Source organism: Colletes latitarsis, chromosome 2, assembly GCF_051014445.1.
Source record: "Colletes latitarsis isolate SP2378_abdomen chromosome 2, iyColLati1, whole genome shotgun sequence".
NCBI classification, from domain to species: Eukaryota; Metazoa; Arthropoda; class Insecta; order Hymenoptera; family Colletidae; genus Colletes; species Colletes latitarsis.
This window is the reverse complement of record NC_135135.1, coordinates 29,488,768-29,513,402: the sequence shown is the minus strand read 5'-3', so window position 1 is coordinate 29,513,402 and position 24,635 is coordinate 29,488,768. Positions and strand designations below refer to the sequence as shown.

Here is a 24,635-nt window from a genome sequence, read left to right as displayed (position 1 = left end):
CGCGACCGGAACGAAATTCACGCCCGATTTTCGAAACCCGGGCGTGAAATTTTTGTCGAGTGGCACGATCGATGCTTCAGGGACGCTTTCGTATACGCCCTAGACTCGTCCTTTGACCCTTAAACGAGCAAGCGCCGTCTGCAACGAATACATTTTTTTTTTTTTTTTTTTTTTTTTTTTCTTAAATCAAAATTTCTGCTCTTAGCGATACTTTCATCCTTGGACGTTCAATTGGAATTACGACCACGAAACAAAATATAATGATAATTTAATGTGTCTTTTATTACGGAATTATTTATATTTTTCTATTCAATTTGAATAGCGTATATCGTGTGTTTTGAGTGTAAAGAGTGAGACTCAACGATAAATCATTGAAATAAACTTTGGAGTTTTTGGAATCTTTTTCGGTAGCCATTAATCTCCGGTTAAATTCGACGGTAATAACGCAATCGTGGCAGGTGATATCCGATCATTTTGTGAGTACGTGAATGGTGGATCGTTAGTATTAAAAACTGTTTAGGCATCCTACTCCATCACCTTGACCCGCATAGCTTTTTCACATCGACGTTGAATCGTTTACCGATAGATGATAATTCTCCTATAACGTAGAAAATATTTCCCAGAGAATATACAAGCTTCGTAGCTGTGTTTCCGTCACGTGTTTAGGAGACATATCGAGACTCGTGTTGTCGATTATTCTCGCGACCTTGACGGGGAGGGCCTTGATTCCCGTTGAAAGTAAAGTCTCGGGCGAGCGTAACTCAAAATCACAGTTTACTAAAACCACGGGAACGCCGTGCGTGCGCGTCATGGGAGGCTAGCGAACGTGGAAACAATAACGTAGCATTAATCGGTTGTAGTCTGAGTAGGTCAATGCAACAAGTCGCGTAAATGCCAAGCTCGATGATGATAATGCGTGAAAGGTTGAAGAATACCGGTGCTCTGACTAACTGCTGTTCAACGTGAATCGTTAATAAGTGAAAAACTAGGTCGTTGTGTGCGAGCATACGCGCATCGTTGCTTTATTTATAAACAGTATTTCATTTATACGATATGTAAAAAGAATTATAAACGCAGTGACCTTCGTGGAACATCGAGTTAACCTCAAAAAAAAGTAAACCAACAAATACATTTTTTATTTTCATTGCAACAACTTTGATAATATTTGTTATGTGAAAGCAAAATTACTCACAATACACACTGTGTCGCCAGATAAGACTGTGTTAACACGTCTCGTTTCTTTTTGTTTACGATTAAATGGTCGTAAAAAACAGTTCTTTTTTCAAGATTATTTCTTGAATATCGTTCTTGGAAAATTCTCACTATATCACTATAAATTAAAATGAGAAAACTATCGATGAATCGTTACTTTCGTTTCAGTCCCTTACGTCGTGAAAATTCTTAGCCAAATACATATATTAAAGTCGTTTGAATTAACAAAATGGCCGAATACAGATGCAAGGAATTCGTGTTTTACACTTTATATTGCTTCCTTATTTACTTTATTTATCTTTTTTTTGCCGTTATCTTCTCCGTCCCTGATAAGTCCGTTGCAAGGAACAATTCAATTCTCTTGGTAATATCAGTGTGAAATGGAATGCAGCGATGAACCTCGAGGCGAAACGACGATACGACATGACACTCTTTCATCGCATTTGAATTACTCGTGTTTACGACTCTCAGCGGCGAGCATTTACGGTTATTACCGCGCCCTTAAAATTGTTTCAAGCGTTTTTCAATCGAGCTTCTACGTTCAAGTATAAAATATTGCGTTTTAACTCTCTTTAATATTTTTATTCAACAAATATAAACTTCTTTTTTAAATGCAAATTTTTGTATTGCTATGTTTTCATCATTTCCATTCATATGTGCAACAATCATAAACGTAGATTATACTTCTCTTATGAAACAAACAATTCTTTGGGAATGAATAAAGTAAAAACTACTATTACGTAGAAATGATTAACGGGGAAGATATGCGCGTGTAATTATAAGAACAGAATATCGAGGAAACATTTCATTTCGAATAGTTTCGAGGGACAGTGTTGGCCGTGATGCCTCACGCGGGTCGTCCATTTTGCACTTGTAGTGTTGATACGCGTATCCGCTTGTATATCGCGTACATTTGTCTGCCTGCGTAAGCTTTTCTGTGTTTACGTTGCCCACGTACGGGACGTCCTCGGTGTTTAGCGAAAGAGGTGTCGAGTTTCAAAGCAGAGCAAGTCACCACGGCACACACACACACGCGACAAGCAAGAAATGTAACGAACACGAGAAGGGAGTTCCTATCGCGCGGACCAGATGGATGGAAAATGCCTTAAGTAACGAGATATAGGGAATAGAGGAAATGGAAATGTTTTCTTAGGATGCGTCGCGAACGTGTGAAGTGTAAAAACGACGTTAGAAAGAAAAGTACATTTTGCGACACGTTCGAAGGAACAAGATGTTCTCGTAGTTCTTTACAAAACCAGTCCATTTTTATTCCAGTCATATTTCCGTTGTTAAAAAAAGAAGTTTCGGTATTCGTTGGGAATATAATATTTTTAGCATCGTGCGATACTGTTGCATGCTCGTGAGTTATTTATAAAACGGTCTTTTTTTCTCGTTTCCTTTTTATCTTGTACGGTCAAAAAATTCTGGACAATGCGACGGAAAAGAAGGAGTAGGCGAGACAGCGTAGAATTTAAATTCTTGATCTCACGGTCACTGACCATGGCATTCAGGCAATGCCACAGTGTTGTTGAACGAGTTGAAGATCAGTGCCCCTTGCTTCCCGGCCCGAGTTCGACGAAAGATCCGACGATCAATGAGTCACTTGTGTATTCATACCAGAAAAAAAGATGCTCAGGAATTTAATTAACGCTACTTGCTATGAGACGCCTGTACAGTCGATAAAAAATAAAATTTATTTTTGTATTATTATATCACAATGTTATATTTTTTATTAAGAGTTTCTGTATAAAACGTTAGTAGTTCTCCGCTTCCTATTGCTGTTAGATTACATACATATAGTGACTGTCACTTAAAATCGTACACCTAGCGGTTCAGCCGATATTTTTTCAATAAAACATGAAAATTGTACTAAATTATCGAAACTCGTATAGAGGCATATAGCGTAATGTTTCTTTATTTGATACGCAACAACAATATAAAAAAACCTTTAGTAGTACTCAGTAAATTAAATAAAATTTGAGGTTGCGTATGAAACTTAGCTGTCAGTAAAAATATTGGTAACATTGGAAATCCAGTGAATTTAGCTGATTTAGCAGCATTCTGACTGTTAGATGCATTGTTTTGCCAAAAAATCAATAAAATAGACTCTAAAAAATAGTTCTCTAGTTGTAGTTTTATGTGACAGTCACTGTCATTTGTACAGTTGAATTTGTTTCAAGGGTATCTTTATTGCTCTTATACCTCAATTAGAAAAGAGAAGTTGCAATTCCAGATTAGTTATAAATTAGTATGTATCAATCGATTAAACATGGATGTCAGATAAGGTATTTGCAACCTGCAAGTCTCAACCTCAGCGTTAATTCCCTCCAGAATCGTTAGTACACGTAATCGTGCTCTCGTTAATATGATTACTCTGTCATTGTGTTGAGTCGAGCAATTACGTCGGTACACTGCGATCCCTTGCACGCGAAATAAACAAAACCGATTAAACTGTTGACACGCGTGATATACTAACCAATAAATGCACAGGATGGGTTGAAATACGTGGCGTGCGAGAAAGTAAATTAGCGATCACTTTGAATACGTTTTAAATAATTGTCTGTCAGACTTTATGTAGCGAAGTTATTTCACACTTTTGTAATAAAATAGGTACACGTATGCACCATAAATGTACGTTCTGAGATCGTTCGTTACGCTGTTCTGAAAATCACCGTAATATAGTTCGAAGATAAGCAACTATGTTGCCAGGTACACCTGATAATGCGCGAACGAATAAAAACGGTACGCTTACGGAATGGGGATCAAGTTTGAACGTTTTGCAACGCAAACGCCTTCGCGACATCCCAGAGGAGTAATTTGCACGCGAAACTAGTTTTCCCGCACATATTGGACTGTGTGGACGCTGCCTGGAGACGACCGGGAGAGTCGAAAGGATGTGTTCGTACGCACAGTTAGGCACAAGTACGCGTCTCTCTCTGTCGGAGAGGAGCCAGCCTGATGTGATACAGGTACTAGAGACCGGGGTCGTTGAACCTAGGTTCCTCTTGTGTACACTCCGCCACTGTCTTCCGCCCGTTTTCGTTTCAGTTTCTTATAGGAGGGAAGCTCCGTGGAATCTAAATACGGGGACGCGTCTCGGCAAGAAATCGAATGGCGCGACAAAGTGGAAATAAATTACTCGGTCGATTAATAATTTACCAGCCTACCGAGACTGGCGATTCAGCAGTCCGATAATTAGTTAACTTCCTTTAAACGAAGAAACTTACTTCGCGTACAGCGGTGAGTTTTAAACTTTTTCGAAGACGTCCTTTTAAGGGGTAAGACCATCGTAAAAACCTGAAATAAAGCGTTCTTTTGTGATTTTTTTTTGGATGGATGGAAAAGTAAGAGGATAATAATATTCAAGGATGTTATTAACCATGTCGTTAAGTGTTAAAAAAGAATAATTTAGTTTAATTTAATTTCAACTCCAGGGTTGATCTCAGTTGTTTCTAGTAATCTTGCGATATTCGTGTCCTCGATAGAGGTTAGTCGAATTTCACGGGACACCCTGTGTATTCCGTAACCCGAAGTCACGTTAAATTACTCGTACGTCTCGTCCTAATCAAATGTTCATAAGTACACGTATGGCTCTGCGAGTTAACGATTTCCGGCATGTTCGTGGAATCCTGTTTGAAGTTAGTCACCAACTACAGTTAGTTTCCTGGCCTGCCATCCTGCTTGATCAAGGCGGCGCACACCTTGTCGGCTCGGATGCGCCTCTTGTTCGTGCGCCTTCTTTTTTACTTGCACAGACCCAGGGTTTCTACCTAGCGTCTAGGCACGGTCTATACTCCCAGCGAAGGACTGAAAGAGGGAAACGACGACAGGAATTAAAGAACCTATTCTCTTCGCAACCGCGAATATCCTCCTTTTAATTTAGAATCAGTCCAACGTTGGGCAAATATTAAAATTTAATATTGCTCGTGATTCAAATTTGTTTAATTTGCAAAGAATCTTTTAGGAATGGTGCAACACCAGACTGATGAAACTTTTTGGTTATGCGTCTCTTGAAAAGAAGATGAATTTTCTATTTTTTATTTTTACCGCCAGAAGGCTTTAATGTCGGTAGCTGCCGAATCGTGGTCGAATCTGTTCCGGAACCTTACCGATGAGTCCATTCACTTTTTTGCAATAATTTGATTCGAAGAAAAATTCTAATCGCATAAAAGGTATTTTTGTATCCTGGAAATATGTATTTCGAGGATTCGGTGCACGAGACTCATTGCCTGAAACAAGTTCCATCAAATTCTGAAGTTCGTACCTGTGGTTTATTTACACCCTGTGGCCAAACTTGTGTGCGGTCGATAGTCTATTTTTACCACGTGACAGACTGCGCGCGTCAAACTCAACAATAACCATCCGGCTTTCGATTAGGCACGCAGATGGACATCTCGCGGTGGTGGTTATTCGTGAAACACCAACACAAACGACGCGGGCTCTTCCCTACCCCCGAAACGCCATAACTTTCGACCGTACACCGGGTTCAAACGATTCTGTTCGGACTACCATAGACGCGCCCAAACCTAACCTAACTTCTGATTGGAAGAATACGAATCGCGTACCGTGAAATGGGGTGAATAGAAACATTTCTACAGGGTGATTCTAACAGTTGAGTCATAGAGATTACGGCTCTACGGTGAAAATAGGAAAAAATCGTAGAGAATAATTTGATGGGGACCGACAGTATGAAATTAAAAAAAATATATTTACACTTGTTTGCTAGATTCTAACCATGCTTTTTTTAATTCTGTTGCAGGTACGTATACGTCAAATTAATACCGTGTCAAAAATTCTTCCAGAATAACATGGGTAAGTGTTTTTACCATTATTGTAGATGGACAAGATTGTCACTCAGCAACTAACGAAGATATGTTTATAGTTGAGATATAGCGTGTAATAGGGCAGCTCTAATCGGATTGATGAGCTTAATTATTAAACCTCCGTCGTTGGAAATTTGATATATTCTAATGCATTATAGGTTACGAATATTCCGATACGATTCCATTGCTATTTATAGCAATATATTCGGTAAATGATAGGCTAGGGTTGCTCGTAATTTGAAATTAATCATTTTTTCAAACGCTCTAACACACCGTCGACAAACGTAATCTAGAAACATAAAAATAAATACTACTCGTGGCGTTGTTCAGGCACTGGGCCATCTTCGGGACATTGGTGCGTGTGTCGGTGAAAATCGGTTTTCGATCGCCGTCAGTTAGCTTTGTCCCACTGTGCGACGCATCGAAGACCACGGGACGGCCCTGAGAGTTCACTACCTTCCCCGGATCGTTGCGAGAACGCCAGTTTCGAGACCGTAGCCGGGTGACCGTGCGCGCGTGTGCGCTCCCTGGCCGGAGCCCCTGGAGGAGAAACGGTCCTTTCTCGGCACCGAAAACTGGTTCCGTATGCTTTCGGTGCACTACATCGAAAGCCTACGCGAGCTATCTGTCCCGCGGCAGTGAGCATAGTGGCCCGGGGACGACGAATTGGCCGGACGGTCGGTCGTCGATTCCGTGGCCCAGAGGGCGCGTCGTTAGGGACGGTTTAGGAGTGAGTTTTCGTGTTGGGGCGGCTCTCTCCTTCCCCTCTCCCCTCTTTACCTTCCCTCCTCCGTGGTCGTTCTATCGCTACCTCACCTCCCCTCTTCCCTGGCCAGGCTATACGTCTCTTTCTTTCTCTCACTGTTTCTCGCTTGCCGGTCGGGGGCCCGCGGGAGTGACCCTGAAAGTTCAACAGCCCTCCCTCGAATGGCGCCCCTAACCGTTCCTCTCCCCTCCACCCTCTCGTACCTCTTCCCGTGTCCCTTCCCTTTGTGTTGTGCACTGAAACCTAACTTCGCTTAGGCCGCCGCAGCCACCGACGTGCCGTTCTGTGCTGCACGGGACCCCGAGGACCTCTCTTTTCTTCTTTCCGTCTCTTTTCGGTTGCTTCCTCCGTTTCCACGGATCGCGCGAGCTCGTTCCGTCTCTCTGTTTTACTGTCCACCTCGTCTAGATATCTACGACGACCGGCCGCCTGCCAGCCGGCAGAAACGGCTACGTCTTCTAAGGCTAAGGACCTTTCTCGTTTGTACCCCGTTCGCTCGTACGTCACACGGGGGATTCTTTAATCGCGCGAAAGTTTCAGATATTGCGGGGACCGTGGAACTCTTGTCTTTCAGCGAGCTTTTCGGGGATGCTCGACTCGATTCGATCAACGCTTTTACGGGGTCAAATACTAGTCAGTTTTTTTTAGATAAAATTTAACAATTCTATATTCTTGTAGCATTTTTTACGCTGAATCGATGTGAAAATTCCGATATCTGTTCAAAGTCTAGCGTGTAAATCGCGAACTATAGCAGGTAAAAGTAGATAAATTATTCTTTCACCGTAATAGCTTGTAAGTGTAGCCATCAGACTATGTGATACGATGTAACATCGGAAATGTAAATTACAGCGCGAAGGACTCGAGAGCCCGGATGCTTTACATAACTCGAGTTTAAAGACTTGAACCTTGACCATAAGACCAGCATTGTGCAACGTTACCGTGTACGCTCGGTACTATAGTACATTTTTTTTTTTCTCTCCGTTGCGTTTCCGAATGCTCTTTGTTACCTCGCGTACAGGTATTCGAATTAACGTGATTGCACCTGCTTGTTTCTAGACTGTATGTACCAATTATGCGCGTAGCTGTCGCACACGTAATGTCTGTCGTTACACGATATCTCTTTGCAAGTTTCATTGTCGGTACACGATCGCAATTTCAAGCACGATGCACGAGTATGTTAAGATTATCATTGTTCCCTTACGATTGTTTAAAGTTCTCACTGTATTTGGAACAACGAAGGTTCGGTGGAATCAGATTCTCCATTTCCATCGGGGAAAAGGTTTCTAAGAACTAATCGTAGACTCCTGTTTCAACGTTGCTTTTCCTGTAATTTTACTCCGAGCAAACGTAGTTTCCGTGGAGTAAGCCTACTTTTTATCCGTTTTACTGTTCCTGCATTAGACACGATGCCCTTCGAGCCAAGGACGAACGAATGGTAATGGCTTCCTAGTATCGAATAGGGTAATCTTTTGAGAGGTTGCAGGTAACGTTACAAGGATCGCGACTCCACGGCACGCTACGCGTCCGCCCGAGGTTACGCTTTCGTGTAGCTTGTTCGCGACGGAATAAGTACGACGGCGGGAATGAAGACGTCGGTCAATTAAGTAGGTGGTCCAGAGCTGTCAAATTAACGATAACTTAATAATACGCTTAGCCGAAGCTGTTATAAATTTGTCAAGCTACAAGACAAATTTCTGCTCGTTTGCACGCGTCTTGTTATCCTAACTGAACGTTCGGGCGACAGCTTCCGGACACTTGGATTAATCAGCCTCCAGCTGGAACATTTATCACAACATTTAGTACCATTAATCTGTTATACAGGGTGGTACGGTAACTCGGTTCGTTTGAAATATTACACCGACGTTTCGATTCCCTGCGAACATTCTTCGCCAACGGTTGTACAAGAGGGAATAATAAATATCGTTTTATTTATCAGCAACGAATACATTTTTATTCGAATCAAAGTTTATTGGAACGATGAGAATGGACGAATAACAACGTACATTCGTTGTTTTGTTATTCGTGTTATTCTTCTGTCTGTTTAAAGGCTGGTTGAAATTATTATTATTCGGTTGAACGTCGCTGCGTAATCTGTCGTAAGAAAAGAAGTACGATTTCTTTATGTTGGGAAATAGGCATTGAGCGAGGTCAAGGTGGCAGCTGTTGGCTACTATCATTTTTACGTCCGCTTTGAATTGTTTTCGTGTACGTGAAAGATGCGCACGCTATATTGCAGGAAGTCGAACTTGCCGCAGGAAACCTGTGTTTGCCGTCAGCATTAAATCGGACTTGTCCGTGATCGTGGGAAATGCTCGAAGGTGTAGCGAGAATAAAAGGATCAACCACCTGGAGAAAACTATAGTAATTCGTGTCTAGGGTCTAAGCCAGATGTTCCCAAACTTTCTAATTTCACGGCGACTCGACACTACGTTTACGGTGCCCTTAAATACGTTCACCCCCCAAGAGTATACTTTTACAAAATTGACATTGCATTTCACGCGTTATTAAGGCAATTTTCAATATTGGCAGGTGTTTTCCTGCGGCACGCAATTTGGAAAACACTTGCAAAAAATATTCGTTTTCCAAAATAATTTAGACTACGGAATTATAATAAAAATTCAGTTTGTTTTGAAAGAGACAAGAGTTGTATTACGGATGTTTGAGCGACAGTCATCGCGTATTTTTCACACGCTCGTGGAAGTGTTAATAAAAAAGTCACATCGATTTATCGGGGCATCTTAATCATGGTGATTCCGTTTCTTATCCCATCTTTAACATTTTAGTAAGGTGCATTTACACGTGTTCGCGTTTTATCCCTTTTCGTACTTCGGTCGGAATAATAAGCGACCGAGTCCCTTCATTCCCCTCTTCCTCTGTAATCTTCTTTTGGCGCCTGCACATTTTCGGCGTTTATCAATGACCGACCTCGAAATTGCAGGTGTGTGTCAAATTTTATTCTCTCTCTTTCTTTCAATTTTTGAAACATTTTGTTGCGCCCCTTTCTGTTCTATGTATTTCCACGCTATTGGTTGGCAAATTCGCCTTTTATAGCTTCCTTTTGATCATTTCATAGTGTGGACTATGATATCTTTAGGATAAAATTTATCATGTCATAATTGTTTTATTATTTTTTTGAACTTTATTCTCATATAATTTCTTACGATTACAAATTATTTATTATTGTGGGAACTAAGAACGAAACATCACATATTATAATTATTATTACATTTTTTTTTACTATTGCAGAATCGAGAAAATAATTAACTATGAATTACAAAAATTTAAAATATTTAAAAATATATATTTTCAACTGTTTTAGTACAATTTCAAATAACGAGTCTTTTTGACTCTTCTGTACGTTTGTGTTATAAAAGTATATCAGTTAAAGGTTAATGAAATAGCAAATAGAAATAGAAGCCTGGTTCGTCGTTTGTTTGTAGAAACGTCGCTTCCTGTTTCGCTAGGTTTTCCGTTGTCAGCTGATGATGTTCGTCGGGACGCGTTGTTGGTGCTCATACATACGGTACGTTCGTTCTTGAAGGCCTCGTCCTTCATACGCGCACGCAGCCAGACACGCGCCTCCGTGTGCAACCAATACACGCTGCCAAACGGTAGCCGCGGGAGGCGCTGGTGGGGTTAGAGGGGGTGACGATGGTCGTGTTGGAGGTTAGAGTGGGGGACGCATTGCCGCATTCTGCGAACGTTATACATGCAACGCTCGTTGCAGCCTCGACGTTGCGCTCGTTGCAGCGACGCGTAATCAGCGCTTACGTCACCTCGGTGTGCGCTCGTTGGTGAGCGTGGTGGCTCTCTCTCTCTCTCTCTCTCACTCTTTCTCTTTCGCGCGCGCGCGCGCGCGCTCGCTCGTGACCGTGTGTGCCATTGCTCTTCCCTTTCGCTTTGTTTCTCCCTTTTTCGTCGTCTTCTTTTTCTTCGATGCTCTTCCTCGTTTCGCGTTCCTGCAGGTTCACGCGCATGTGCCCGTCGCGCGACGCGCGTGTAAATACCGTCGCGCATGTGAGTACGCGCACCGTGCCACTGCGCACCTGCGTGTTTGTAAATACTTTCAGGATATTGGGGAAAAAATATTAGACGAGGTGTTAATACGGCGCCAAAAATTGTTTTCATTTTTCGGGGGCTAATGAATCGATCAACTTGCTCATTTCGAACCATCTGGAACACGATTTTAATTCTAAAACCTTCGAAAGTTTCGATACGTCTTAACATTGCAATCTTTAGGAGTTAAAAAGCTGATTAATTTCCGCTAAAATGAAAATGTTACTTTTGCAGAATATTATACGATTTTGATCTGGCAGTGAACGTGTTAAAACTCTGAAAACGATCTTCGTTGTATTGTTCGTCCCTCGAAAAAAGCGTTCCTCGCTCCCACCCATGTTTTCTCGTACGGCGAGAGCGATAGAGGCGTTTCAGGTTCGAATATTAAGCGAGTCCGTGTACGCGTATCTATACACACGTGTATTATTTATGGTCATGGTAATTTTGCATTGCATAACGTAATATATCGTGCACGCGGAAGTCACGGGGCAATAATTAATCGTTAAAAGATAGTATAAATTGAACGCGTACACGGTTTACCACGGTGCAGATGCGTGGATCTTTATCTAGTGGCTCTTTACGCGTCAGATAGTTTAATGGATTCGTGAGCTGGGAAAGAAAGGCGCCTGCATAACGATAAGCCTTGGACCGAGTGGCACTCGTTCCAACTCGTTCGTCGCGATAAGAAGCATTTTTGTTCGGCGGTCTGGCGCGCGATCTATTCGCCGCTGCACACCTCGTATACACGATCGTGTTGCATCCGTGCAGCCTGCATACACAACCGCCACGGAACTTCCGCTCGCAAAGGAAATGATACTGTTAATCCGACGTCTCGGCTACCGCCGTGGAAAATATCGCGGTCGCGTTTAACACGTTCACTGCCACCAGCAGTCTTGGACGAAACGATACCAGACGCCATTTTTCGCACAGGCGCCAAGATCATTCATTTCATCTTTTTACTAGATTCAGTTCTCCAAAGATCGACAAAATTCATATATACCGTAGATAGAAACTTTGAATAATAAACATTTGAATTTTAATGGAAGTTAAATATGAAAGGGACAGAAATGCCATTGGTAAAATCTAATCTCGGTTATAATTGTTCGATATAATGATATAATGGTTCTTTGTTCGATTACTATTATTATTTGATTAGAATCTGAAAAAGAGCGATGTCAAAGAACTGTGAGAATAAATGAAAACACAGTTATTCGGTGATTCATTAGTGACCTGAGTCACCGTGATTTGTAGATAATCCAGCGACTTGATCCGTGCTCATAATGCCAGGAAGCATTGAAGATAATTTCGTTGCAACCTACGAGGGTAAACGTGTTGCAATCTGCCAGAGATTATTGCATTCTTTGTTCCTTTGTGCAGAGCGACAAATCGTCACCTATGAGTTGATCTTACTTTGCATTCTACTATGTTCGCCTGGGTGTCTCACTTCCATAGTAATTTTAAATTATAATAATTTATGGATTCACAGTCCCACTAACGCTTGCGTTCGTCAGCAGCATTTTACAATCAGTCAAGTTATACATTAAAGGACATTTTAAAGAACACAGTCTGCAATTTGCAAATTTAACCTTTACAAAATACTAGAAGAATTTCAGTTTAAATCTATATACAGGGTGTTCGGCTACCCTTGGGAAAAATTGTAATGGGGGATTCTAGAGGCCAAAATAAGACGAAAATCAAGAATACCAATTTGTCGATGGAGGCTTCGCTAAAAAGTTATTCATTTTTAAAGTTCCGTCCGTACTGAATTTTTTTCTCGAAAATGCGCAAGATTTCGGGAGTATGTCTATTCACCAAAAATGATTGTAATTGACCCCCGCAACCGAAAATAATTTTTCCAAAACGATTTGAAATTTTTTTTTTCTGTCGAAAAATTTCAGAACTTCTCGAATTTTTTTCTAGAAAATGGGTAGGATTTCGGGGGTATGTCTAATGACCAAAAATGATTGTAATTGATCCCCGCAACCGAAAATAATTTTTTTAGAATTAATTACAAATTTTTTTTTTCGTCGAAAAATTTCAACACCTACCCGATTTTTTCTTCTCGAAAGTGGATAGGATTTCGGAGGTATGTGTATTCACCAAAAATAATTGTAATTGACCTCCGCAACCGGAAATAATTTTTCCAGAACGATTTGAAATTTTTTAATGTAATTGTTAATAACTTTTTAACGAAGTCTTCATCAACACATTGGTATTCGAACACCCTGTATAAATCTAATCGTTAGTCCGCGGCGTAGAAACTTGCGTTTCCATTCCAGCGACTGTGTTTATACATAGGAAAATGCAAAGAATAAAATAACGTTGTTTAGTAGAGGAGAATTACGCAACCAAGTTTATAGGCAGTCTACATAATCCGCATTTTTCCGTGACACGGTACGATGCACGTTAACAACATTGCAATTTAATGACCTGAGGCTAATTATAATTCCTGTGAAAAATTCTCGAGTCGCGATTTCAATAGATAATGAAAAGGGAACTAATGGGAACGCTTCGACCCCTTTCCGGTCTTCGCATTTTCACGTTGTTCAACCCTAGGAGGACTTTTCCCATTCAAGTCTCGTAGTTTCCCCACTGAAAACTCGCGTGTACAATTATATTATTATTGCAAACCAACACACGTGGTCGTTTAAACGTCCGAAAAACGTGTCGAAATGCCACGAGATCACAGGGGAAGGTTGTTCACCGATCAACGGTTATTTTTTAGGGATGGAAACGATGACTCGGGAGGATTTAAACGAAACTGAGTGTTTCCCATTCAAGCCCGTCCTTAATCGTCAGAGTGTACAGGCGCGATCACGGGCACGGCATATAGCTGTTGAAGTCGTTAAACGTTAATTGGCAATCAGGTCCAGGAGATTGCCACCTGCGCGTCCACGCTGCCAGGCATATGAATATGAATTTGTAAATCGTTGAAACCGCACGATTGCATCGTTTTAAAAGGAACGAACGCGGTCCATTTTTTTTATTTCCTTTTCGTGTTTCGCTTATAACGTTACCATCGTCACGGAAAATTGCCGTGATCGAGCGTTAATAATTAATGTACGCGTCGGAACGTTTCGCGTCTTCGCGTAATTCTAAAATATTGCGTTCAGACGTCTCGCGGTGGTCAAAGACTCGACGGATGTTGGATTCGAAGGAACGTTCGATCGATAGTACTTGGAATTTATCGGTCGTTTCCGTCCAAATGGATCGATGGATCTCAGACGTTGAAAAACAGGGCCAAAATTCAAGATTTCATGGGATATTTCGAAAACTTGGTAATTTAGGGTTCTTGAGGTTGCTGTGACTCTCGTTAACAATGGTCCAACATCCAACACTTTTCAACATTTTTTTACAAGCTTTCCCATAGTTTAAATTGTTAAAAATCTTGCAGTCTTTGTTTATGGTTTAAAGCATGCTTATGACACGTACAAGTAACTGAAATATACCTGTGCAAAAATATAATAAAAAACCTATATTTTGATATTTTATAATAAATAATTAAAAGAATTAGTTTCACTTAAAATCTAATAATGTTATAGTGTTATATTTAATCACAAAATCATCTAAAAAAAAGAAATATGTATTTCGTAGCTTTGGAGTGTTGTTTGTTTACAAAGACAAAATGATGGTCTGAAATGAAAGTTGGAAAATTTGATTTTGGCCGCGAATCATCGTTTTCTAGCCCATTGTGCGCCGTCTTTATTTATAGCGTTGCTTGTGAAAAAATAATTGTCGTACGCTAACACCAACGCGGGATTACGGGCGCTTTGGCTTATGCGGACGTGTAAAAACGGCACGCACGTGCTAACGCGAGACACGTGACATTAAACTCGTTTCGCTCGAGACTATTAATAATACCCTACAGTCGTACAACACTACGTACGTATTATTGCTCGTTGTTTGTAGCGCGTAACGCCTAGCGACGATGTAACAGTTTTTGCATAACGGTTCGCTGTGATTTGCTATACTTTAATCCTCTACGCTATGGAATCACCTCTGACAACCATACTTTTCCGTGAAACTGGAATCGCCTCTACCTCGATCGATAAAACGACAGGAAAAAGATTTATTAAAATACGAAAATTGCCCTCGTGCATCGTAATATTAACTCTTTTTTTTCTCAAATAAAACGTAATTCGATTCGATGGGTCTATTTCTGAAACGACTTTGGCGAATCGTAGAGCGTTCATGAATATTAACGCGGCGTGTAATTAATAATTACAGATCGGTTCGCGTTTCTATCGTTTTCGTTTTTGCTTATTACGTTTCTTACATTGTCCACGGTCGGAAGGTTCGCTCGTTTAAACGTACACGTTAAACCTCGCACATAACGAACCCAAAGCGTACGTGTAACCGGCACTTAAACGCATTTCCGACGGCGCACGCGTACCGCCGGAAGTCGATTTATTGTTACGTTTTGCCGTGCCCGGTTCTTCGTTTCCGACCACCTTTCATCGAGCTGCACTTGCAGCGAAGAAAATCGATACCGTTTTGCTCCCCAACAACTTTGCCGATTTCAAATATTATTTTCTCTAATCCCATAAGTGTAGTCAACTAACATTTCACTTTAACGTTTTTAATAATTTTCAAAATTACGTTCGAAGCTATTGGAAAATAAATTTTGCTAAAATACATGGGACGTTTGAACGAATAAAAGTTTTTAAAGTTGCAGCATTGCCTTCTGCGAGCGATCGGTCCGATTTATCGACGCGTAGCATTGAAAACCGGATGTTAAAAGAGAAGAATAGAGATCAGTCGTTACATAATCAATGATAGACGCGTATCGAATGCCGTGTAGCCTTTGCCTTTTGAGATAAGATGCATAATAAAGTACGTAACGCTGCGTCGAGAATTCTCAATTCTAATGTATGGAAAAACGTGTTACATTAACTGCTTCGGAGGTCGGTCACGAGTCGAAGATGTAATGTATCATCGATCGTTGAATAGTTAATGCAACTGTCCTTTAGAACTGGACGATATTTAATTTTTGTTATCTTAGCTAAATGGGGATACCAAAATCGTAAAAAAAGTCATTCAAAATTGAAGAATATTTGTTTAGTCGTTGCTCGTTCGATAGAGATACAGATTCTAGTTACAGTAATTCTCGGATAAGTGCTCGCTTTTCATCTCTGATAAGTGGCTACGGAGACGGCCCCGCCACTTTTTTCATTTTTTTGCTTAGCGCGTGCGACCCTCCGTCACGTGCGCTTGACAGCCGACAACGAGTAGCGATAAGCACACGCTCAAAATTGTATCTTAGTTTCACCAATGAGAATTAAAATTTTTATTTTTCAACAAGCTCGTCATTGAAACAAGTTGAAAGATAAAATAACACAGTTCTCTTTCTCGTTGGTCGTTCGTTATTCGAATCAGATTTTGATCAAGGTTGATCGAGTCACGAAGTCAATTTTTCATCGTTGTTCGAACGCGTCGTCCTTTAATCGTCGATTACCGGCACGTAGTTCGCGCGACTGTTTGGTCCGCTTGTCGTCGCAAAGTGCGTCGCAAAGTGTCTCGACCGCCAGACGAAATCCTCGTGTGCCGTCTAGCGAGGATAACACGGCCCAAGGGCGAGACAATAAATGAGTAATGCTCTGTTTCGATTGAATAACGAGGGTCGACGAGCATCGGTCTCTGTACGGGGTTCTACGGTGTCACCCCTTCGCTTTCTCAACCCCTCGACGGTCGTGCTTTATTGCGACGCAGCAACACGCTGCACGCGGTCGTCGATGATTTTCGGGGAAATAATATTTTGTTTTTTCTTTCCCTTTTACGCTGGTTCCACGTCGATTTTACCTACACGCATTATGCGTGCCCGGCAACCAGTTATCGATTATCCACCCCCACGCGCCAACAAACCGACGCTACGCGATTCCTGTTACGTTAGAACAGTCGATGCACGGACGCGCCAATAAAGATCACGTTACAGCTGTCAAAACAAGCATGCGTGGGTCTTGTAACGTTTTCTTTCGTCGCGTTCGACAACGATTTTTATCCCTTCGACTCCGAGTTTGAATTTATAGAGCGAATTAACCCTTTTGCCGTCGAGGTTCGAGCAGGGTTTGCAAGTAAATTTATGACATTCGATTTATTTTATAATTTAATAATGTCATTAGTTAATTTACTTACAGACTGTACGCTTACTGAAACACACGATACGTCGTAAATGAAGCGAGTAAACGTCGACGAGAAGACGGTGTTTCGTCCCGGATGCGTGGACTCATCAGTATGGGCTGTACCGTGCGGAGATCGTAAGTTGCCGAGTATCCACAAACTTCTCGGTAAAAGGGGTGAGGGGATAGATCGCTCGGTTCACCCAATCCCCTCCCATCCTCGGACTCTCGTTTCACAGAGACTGGGATACTCTGGAACGCAGAGTTTTCACGTGGCATTCCGTTTCCCCATCGGTTTCGATCGTGCGTAGCAACGCGAAAAAGGGACCGGAGAAAAAACGATGTACAGTAATCCCCCCCCTCGTATCGCGTCGGTTGTCATCCACGGACGCTCGTGGTTCGCTCGAACGAACAATAGATTCTCGCGCACGTTGCAAGGGGTTTTTCGGTGCGCATCGCTTCTCTGCGTGTTCGTTCGTCGCTGACAAGTGTACGAGTCGCACATGTCACAGTGCACACGCGCGAGCATCGGTGTTTCCACGGGAAAGTACACTCGAGAGCGAATGGGAAGGAAAGGATATACACACGCCGTTTCATTTTTCTTCCCTCCGCGAGTGGCGCGCCTCTGCCCGTTGGACCGCGAATCGTGCGCGTCCCTACTTGAATTCTTTTTTTCGTTAAATATCTGTCGACAGAAGTAATTAGAGCGATTCGCCGAGCCCCACAAAGGCGTAATTCCGCGGGTAATTGGTACGATTTCGTGCTTGCGCTCATCGTAACGCGAATTGCGTAATTATCATCGTTCCGGTAACATCGAGGAGGAGGCGTGCTTAACTAAAATTAAGATGAAACGCGGTTCGACGGATTCAAACGAAACTTACTTTACTTGGCGCTGTATTATTCCATGGCCAATTGATTTTATTTCTTAATTATGAAATTGACCTTCGTCGTCGATCTTAAGGGGGGAAACCACTGTGAAAATAAAGGCAATATTCAAGAATTTTTTGGGAGTAACTGTGAAACTTTTTCCGATGAATTTTACTTTAATATAATATTTTAGGGTGTCACAGTGATTTCCCCCCTTAAGACGCCCAAATCGCAATGTTTAGTTGGTCAACGGTGTCGAATTGTTGCCAGTAATACGTTCCCGATCGGATTAATCGTGATTCCGTCGGTCAAGCCGGAGTATCGATTTTATCCTCAATTAGCCACTGTTTCGTTTATGCAGATCTATGCACCGACGCGTTATTATGCATGAACGTACGATCGAAAGATGGGAATTTGTTCGCGTATCGACGAAAGCCCAGAGATGTTTTTTCCAAACGAACGAACGCGAACCATCCAAGTTTCGTTTCGCAAATCGATCCAATAATTAGCCAAACGTTCGTTTGGAAAAATATCTTCTTTCCATCTCTCGAGACCCGTACACTTTATCGAAAGTTTTTTAAATTGTCTTTCCAATTTATCCGAAATAATAATTTTCATTATCCACTATTAAGAGTGGGATGAAAACTTGGCAAAACTATAGAAGCATATAAATCGACTAGAATTTGTCCAGTCACAAATAGCTAATTTATCGTTGGAAGAAAAGTTTTCGCGTGTTTGCCACGGGTCCCGTTGCCGGAGACACGCGAGACAGTCGCGCCAGGAAGAAGAGGACAATTTAATAAAATTCTTTCGTAACGTCTCCACATACATGCATATAAACGATCTCTGTCAGATTATCCTTGCTGTGCATGCAATATCGTTGGAAAAGAAGAGGGGCCCCCCTCCCCCCGCGTATGGTTGGCAGTTTTCTGTATGCGTGTGCAGACAGGGGTGGAGCACCCCCTTCCCCCTTCGCGCCGTGTGTACTCAGACCTCTTGGCTGGCAACCCTTCCTTCCCAAAGCTGACAGTCTGAAAAAGAGTCGCGAGAAGGGCTGCTGGTGGATATTCGAACTTGCCAGATGCCGAGTATAGCGGCGTTGGATCGAACCCCAACCGATTAACGACTCCCTTCCGCTTTTTCTTTTCTTCGTACCCTCCCTTTCTCGACCCCCTCTTTTATCGTTGCGTGCACGGTACATCCGTGTGTCGCCCTTACCCGAGAACTCGCCGACGTTAAACGACATTATTCGGGAAGTAGCCGCATTATTTGGTTAATTGATTTCGAGACGTCTTTAATAAGACTCGTCGACCGACGTGGGAACTCGTTCCACGATTGGGAGGAGGGGGGTCAATTTTACTACGAACGTGTGTAGGTTCCTCGTGTAACGTTCAAGATGCACTTGAACCCTTTGTGAGCTGAAGTTTTTGTTACTCGTCAAAGACTGCGAGAAAAATGAGTACGTTGTTCCACAGGGTGGTGAGTTGGGGGGGTTAAAAATTAAAAGGGCCCTTGGGGTACTTTAGGCTATCCAAAGATACGTAACTAGATTTTTTTTTCTTTTCGAATAAAGTTAAAAATCGAGAGGTCGAACGATAATGTAAAGGATCTGTTTCTGAAATCTGCTCCGAAACCAGTTTTCCGAACAATGCACTTATCGAGCGGTCAAATCGTCGAACGAGACGACAAAGTCGTTTCACAGGTGAGAAGTTTCTCCGTGTAATTGATCTTGTAAGCATTCCGCTGTCTATTTAGAGAAAGAAGACCGTTGCTAAGTTTAAACCGAGAACAGCTCGGCAACCTTGTCAAGTTCTCCGCTTTCAGTGTCAGGAAGATTATACCTCTTCGACGCCCGATAGAGCCTGGGCAATTATGCAACGGCGCTGATGGAATCTCTTACGCGACGTGGTCTGCGATTAAAATAATTATTAGTACGTTCTCTCGACGGAGATGAGTGAAAAAAAGACACGATACGAACTCTCTCTCTCTCTCTCTCTCGTAACAGCTCCACTGCGCGATTTTTGAATGCGTGCGCGTGTTCGTGCGTCGACGATAACCCCACGACACGGGAACGCTTTTCACGCTCGCCCGTACGTAAATACCCTAAGTAGCGCCTTTTGTCTTATTATTTTCAATAACCGGGACTTCGTTGAAAGTGTGTGTCAGTACACCGAGACAAAAAAAAAAGAAAAAAGATTGAAACGGCCGGCGTTTCTTTCGTTCTGCTACCCTCGAGCGGTATTTAACGAAGCCTTTCGAGGAAAGGTAAATATTGCAGAGACTAATGGCACTCGACGGTTAACGTTTGCCAAAGCACAGTAGTCTGAACTCACGAACACGCAACAGGAAACGGTGAAATTCAAATTCGATACTCGACGCTGTAACTAATTGTACGTTGCATTTCAAATTTGTAGAATTAATTTTTTAACCGTGTGCAATTTATAGCGTAACTATTTTGCAACTTTTCCCCAAATTATTTCCCATCCACATGTTCCATATCTTCGTAAGAGTACTATCGATGAATTCGTGGTGTTCTCCCGATGAAAACGAGTCCAAACACGGCCCAATTCGCACCACTTTTATTCATACGTTATCCTAACCAATCACGAACAGTCTCGATTACGAGTAAATAAAAATCGTCCGAACTAGGTCGTGTTTGGACTCGTTTTCACGGGGAAAACACCACCAATCTGTTGGTAACATTTTCGTAAAGATATATCGAACGATATTACAAAATTGACTTCTGTTATATAATATAGAATTTTTTGTATCGTTACAACCAGAGAAGATAATCTCATCTGTTTCAAATATGACAGTTTATTAACGCTACAACGCATTTTTCGAGTTCTCAGGTCCCTTTGCCTCGAAATTGTACATTTTTGTAAAAACGTTTGCCCGCCGGCGCGTGAGCTTTCACCGTGAAAAATCGGTCCCTCTAGCCGACGGATTTGAAACAGAAATAAAGAAGCAAAGAAAATTGATATCGAAGGGACATCGCACGGACTCGGATGGAAATCACTTACAAAAGAATTATTCAACCTGAGTTTACGTTCTATATGCGAGCGAGTACAATGCTCCTGGAACATGTGCGTTTATCGAACCGACCGTTCCACGCCGAGTTATTTTTGTGTGTGCCGCTGCTGGCTTTCAGTTCGATCGGAATTGTTATCGGCTCTTTTCCCTCGATGCACGTATTCCAGGCGCCTTGCTTTCACGGAAATTTTTCGTTTGCGCCGGTGAATGTCGCCTCTTCGGTTACAGTTCTCCGACTGGACGTTCGTGCTCGAAAATTTGTCAGTATTATAAATTTTTCGCCTCTGACACAATCTATAAATTACGTAACATTTCCATCCTTTTCAACGCCCACATTTACATACGTATTTATTTCGATTCTAAGTAAACCGTAATCTTAACGACGCAAAATATTATTTTTTATAACTATTTGTACATACGTGATAATATACAGGGTGTTTGGTCACCCCTGGGAAAAATTCTAATGGGAGATTCTAGAGGCTAAAATAAGACGAAAATTAAGAATACCAATTTGTTGATTATTGTTTCTGCTATGTAACAAACTAAAATAGATGACAAATGAACATGTCAAGAAATTTTTCCTTCAAATCAATTTGTTGAGTAGTTGCAAGCATTTGTACTACCACAACCATGCTGTACCAATACTGTGCCGCTTTATGGGAAGGCAGAAAACGCGGTACGAGTTGAAGAAATTGAAACCTCTGGGTCTGCTTAAGCGTTCCTCGGTTTGGAAAACGGTGCTGCGGCCCCGAAGATCAATAAGAAGAACAGAATCCGTCGCGTCGTGGTTGCACAACTCTCTCACGACCACGCTCTCGCTATCTAGTCTCATAATTAACGGCACGGATGTACGTTCGGGACGAAATAAAAATAGCCGTCGCGCAATCTACTCATCTGCTTTGCGGTTGCACCACGCGAAACACGCCGCAGGGTCACTCGTGCTACTATGCGATGCAGCAGCGGGCCTCTATCATTATACGTACGCGATGCCCGTCTCTTTCTATCTTTCGTTGCTCGATACAGAGTCGATACGTCGCGCGTTTCGCAAGGAGGAAACGCTCTGACAGTTACACAATCAAGATTCAGTGTAGCGTCGTGGAAGCCAGAGGGAGGCCACGGTGGCACGAAGACCATCGGTAGAAGGGGGACAGATTTCCCTCCAAAGTCAATTCGCTATTCCATTCAGAGCACTCTGCCCCCTTCTCTCGATCTCTCTCTCTCTCTCTCTCTCTCGCTCGCTCACTTTGACGTTGCTTTCTTTGCATTGCAATATTCCCCTTCCCGCGCGCCTATCTGCCAAGTTGCAGGCATCGAATGCAACGGTACATGCCGGCCACGAGATGCATAGACGATGATAGCGTGCCGTACCCGACTATGGCACACGTACGTTAAGCACCGTGCAGACGTATGCAACACACGGTGCTTGATACCTGGATAGATACCGGAAACCGGCGAAATTCATATCCAAATAACAGGCATTCGTGCCAAAAAGCCATTTCCAGCGAATCAATTTTGAAAGTTTCCTGGGTGTGAACTAGAAGGTTAATTTTTAAAGCCCTCGAAATGGCGTCAGGGAAATCGAAAAGACAAGTCTTAAAGATACTTTTCGTTCATATTCTTTTTAAAGGAGAGGGGGGGGGGGGAGGTTAACATACTTACCGATTGACCTACGTACATTCAACGTTATAACTGTTTTCCTTCGAAGAATGTTTGCTCTTCTTGTAATGAAGGATAATTTTCTTTTGTTCCTGCTCTGCTTAAGCTCTAGTTTTCTTTTGCAAGAAACGGCGCGTATTTCCGGTCGGGCCACAAAGTCCTTTCTATATGGTGATTCTGTTAGTACTGCAGTTTCACCGCGGTGACGATCGTCTAAATATGGTTTAACTATAATAATTAGCAAAAATGAATACTGATTTGTCGTATGTTTTTCCAATTTCAATTAAACATCTGTAGTTATTTAGTTTAGTTTCACACAAATTAAACGCAAATATATATACAATATATATACACCCTATGTTGAAATCGTCTAAAAATTGTCCAATTTCAAAATTACAATTTTATTTACACAGCTAAACGATGGCTCGCTTGAAATAATAAGTTACTCCATGCATTCTGGATGGATGATTGTTAAAATAAATAGACCCAAGTTTGCGTGGCGCTTGTACTGGTGTGCGGTGGTTTGCAAACGCGCCGGAATAGCTTAGCTCTTGTCTACGCTCCGCGCGTTCCCCCGGCCTCCGCGGAGGCTTCGTCGCCGGTCGAATAGCCCGGGCGTTCGTAAATTTTCCAAAGAACGTTACCCGCGGCTGGCAGCCGGGAGCAAGAATGCGAGCAGAGAGACTGCATCAGCGGTTTAGCGCGATTAATGAATGGAAGAGCGCTCGCGCGCGAAACAACGCACCGCCCGCGCCGGGATTCTTTTCCCTGAAACGCTTTCAACGCGACCGCGTTATTCAGAGCTTTGATACGCCTCGTGGTAATTATATCGTCTTGGCGGGAATATTTTTTTTTAAGTATATACAGGGTGTTCGGCCACCCTTGGGAAAAATTTTAATGGGGGATTCTAGGGGCCAAAATGAGACGAAAATCAAGAATACCAATTTCTTGATAGAGGCTTCGTGAAGAAGTTATTAACAATTAAATTCAAAAATTTCAAATCGTTCTGGAAAAATTATTTTCGGTTGCGGGGGTCAATTACAAGCATTTTTGGTCAACAGACATACTCCCGAATTCCTACTCAGTTTCGAGAAAAAAATTCGAAAAGGTGTGAAATTTTTCGACAAAATTAAAAAATTTCAAATCGTTCTAAAAAAATTATTTTTAGTTGCAGGGGTCAATTGCAATCATTTTTGGTTAGTAGGCATACACTCGAATTCCTGCGCACTTTCGAGAAAAAAATTCCTAAACGAAAATGTAATTTATGGTTAGAAATGGACCCCGGAAATTGCACGCGAATCTTTAAATCATCGTAACTTCTGAACGGATTGGAGGATTTTAATGTTTCTAACGGCTAACAACGCGCATTTTAGTGTAGAATATTTAAAAATTCTAAGAATATTCGAAAAATTGTTGAATGTTGTTGTGATCTCGCTTGGTCTTTCGCGCGTTTTTCGTTTCGAAAGTCGCTCGGAGTCGGCGTTTCCTGGCCGATGGGCGCACGGAAGAGAACGATGGTAAAATTCTGGACGTGGCGCAGAGGTAGGGCTTCATTGTCGCGTAGACAGAGAGCATATGGTAGCGAGACAATGTACGTGTAAGGCTTATTGCGCATGGTATCAGATGGCATCTCGCGGCCGCAGGAACATATTCCGCACGCACGCACCGTAATGTTCCTTCGCTCTTCGTGCGGTTTTACACGCGCGAAATTACAATCCGACACAGCATCGCGGCGTGCTTAATGCCGTGTTCGCTAAGAAGGAACTTTTCAATGGAAATTACGTCGCCCGCGGTGAAACACGTTTCATAATACGCCGGAAAAGACGCGGAGTGGAAGGGAACGGTACTCGAGTTATTTTCGCTCCACCGATAAAGATATTTTCTTAACTGGGGAAATAATAGCGACGATTAGAGGAAATGAGGCGGTTTTCATTTTCAAGAAAACTTTTCAGATGTCTCATCGACGATCTATGCATTCGGAAGATATAGATCCATATATATAGTATATATTATATATATGTAGTTGACCTCAGGACATAATTGGATCCTGCGTTAGGCAATTAGTACATTCTTGAGATATTGCTTGCCAGTTATTTAGCTAATTAC

General features: G+C 42.1%; 1 protein-coding gene across 5 annotated transcripts in view; it reads left to right on the top strand.

Moving 5' to 3' along the window:
* Utx (Utx histone demethylase) overlaps positions 1–24,635 on the top strand; it is a 102,297-nt gene that overhangs the window by 21,576 nt on the left and 56,086 nt on the right. For 2 of the 5 annotated variants that reach the window (XM_076783616.1, XM_076783617.1), the window contains exon 2: positions 16,992–17,111. The exons of 2 other annotated variants lie outside the window; for them this stretch is intronic. In XM_076783616.1, coding sequence (XP_076639731.1) covers positions 17,071–17,111 — 41 coding nt within the window. In that variant the 5' untranslated portion in view covers positions 16,992–17,070. Of the gene's footprint in view, positions 1–950; positions 1,115–16,991; positions 17,112–24,635 lie in introns of those variants that run through there. One more of the 5 variants, XM_076783619.1, reaches the window with a different exon arrangement.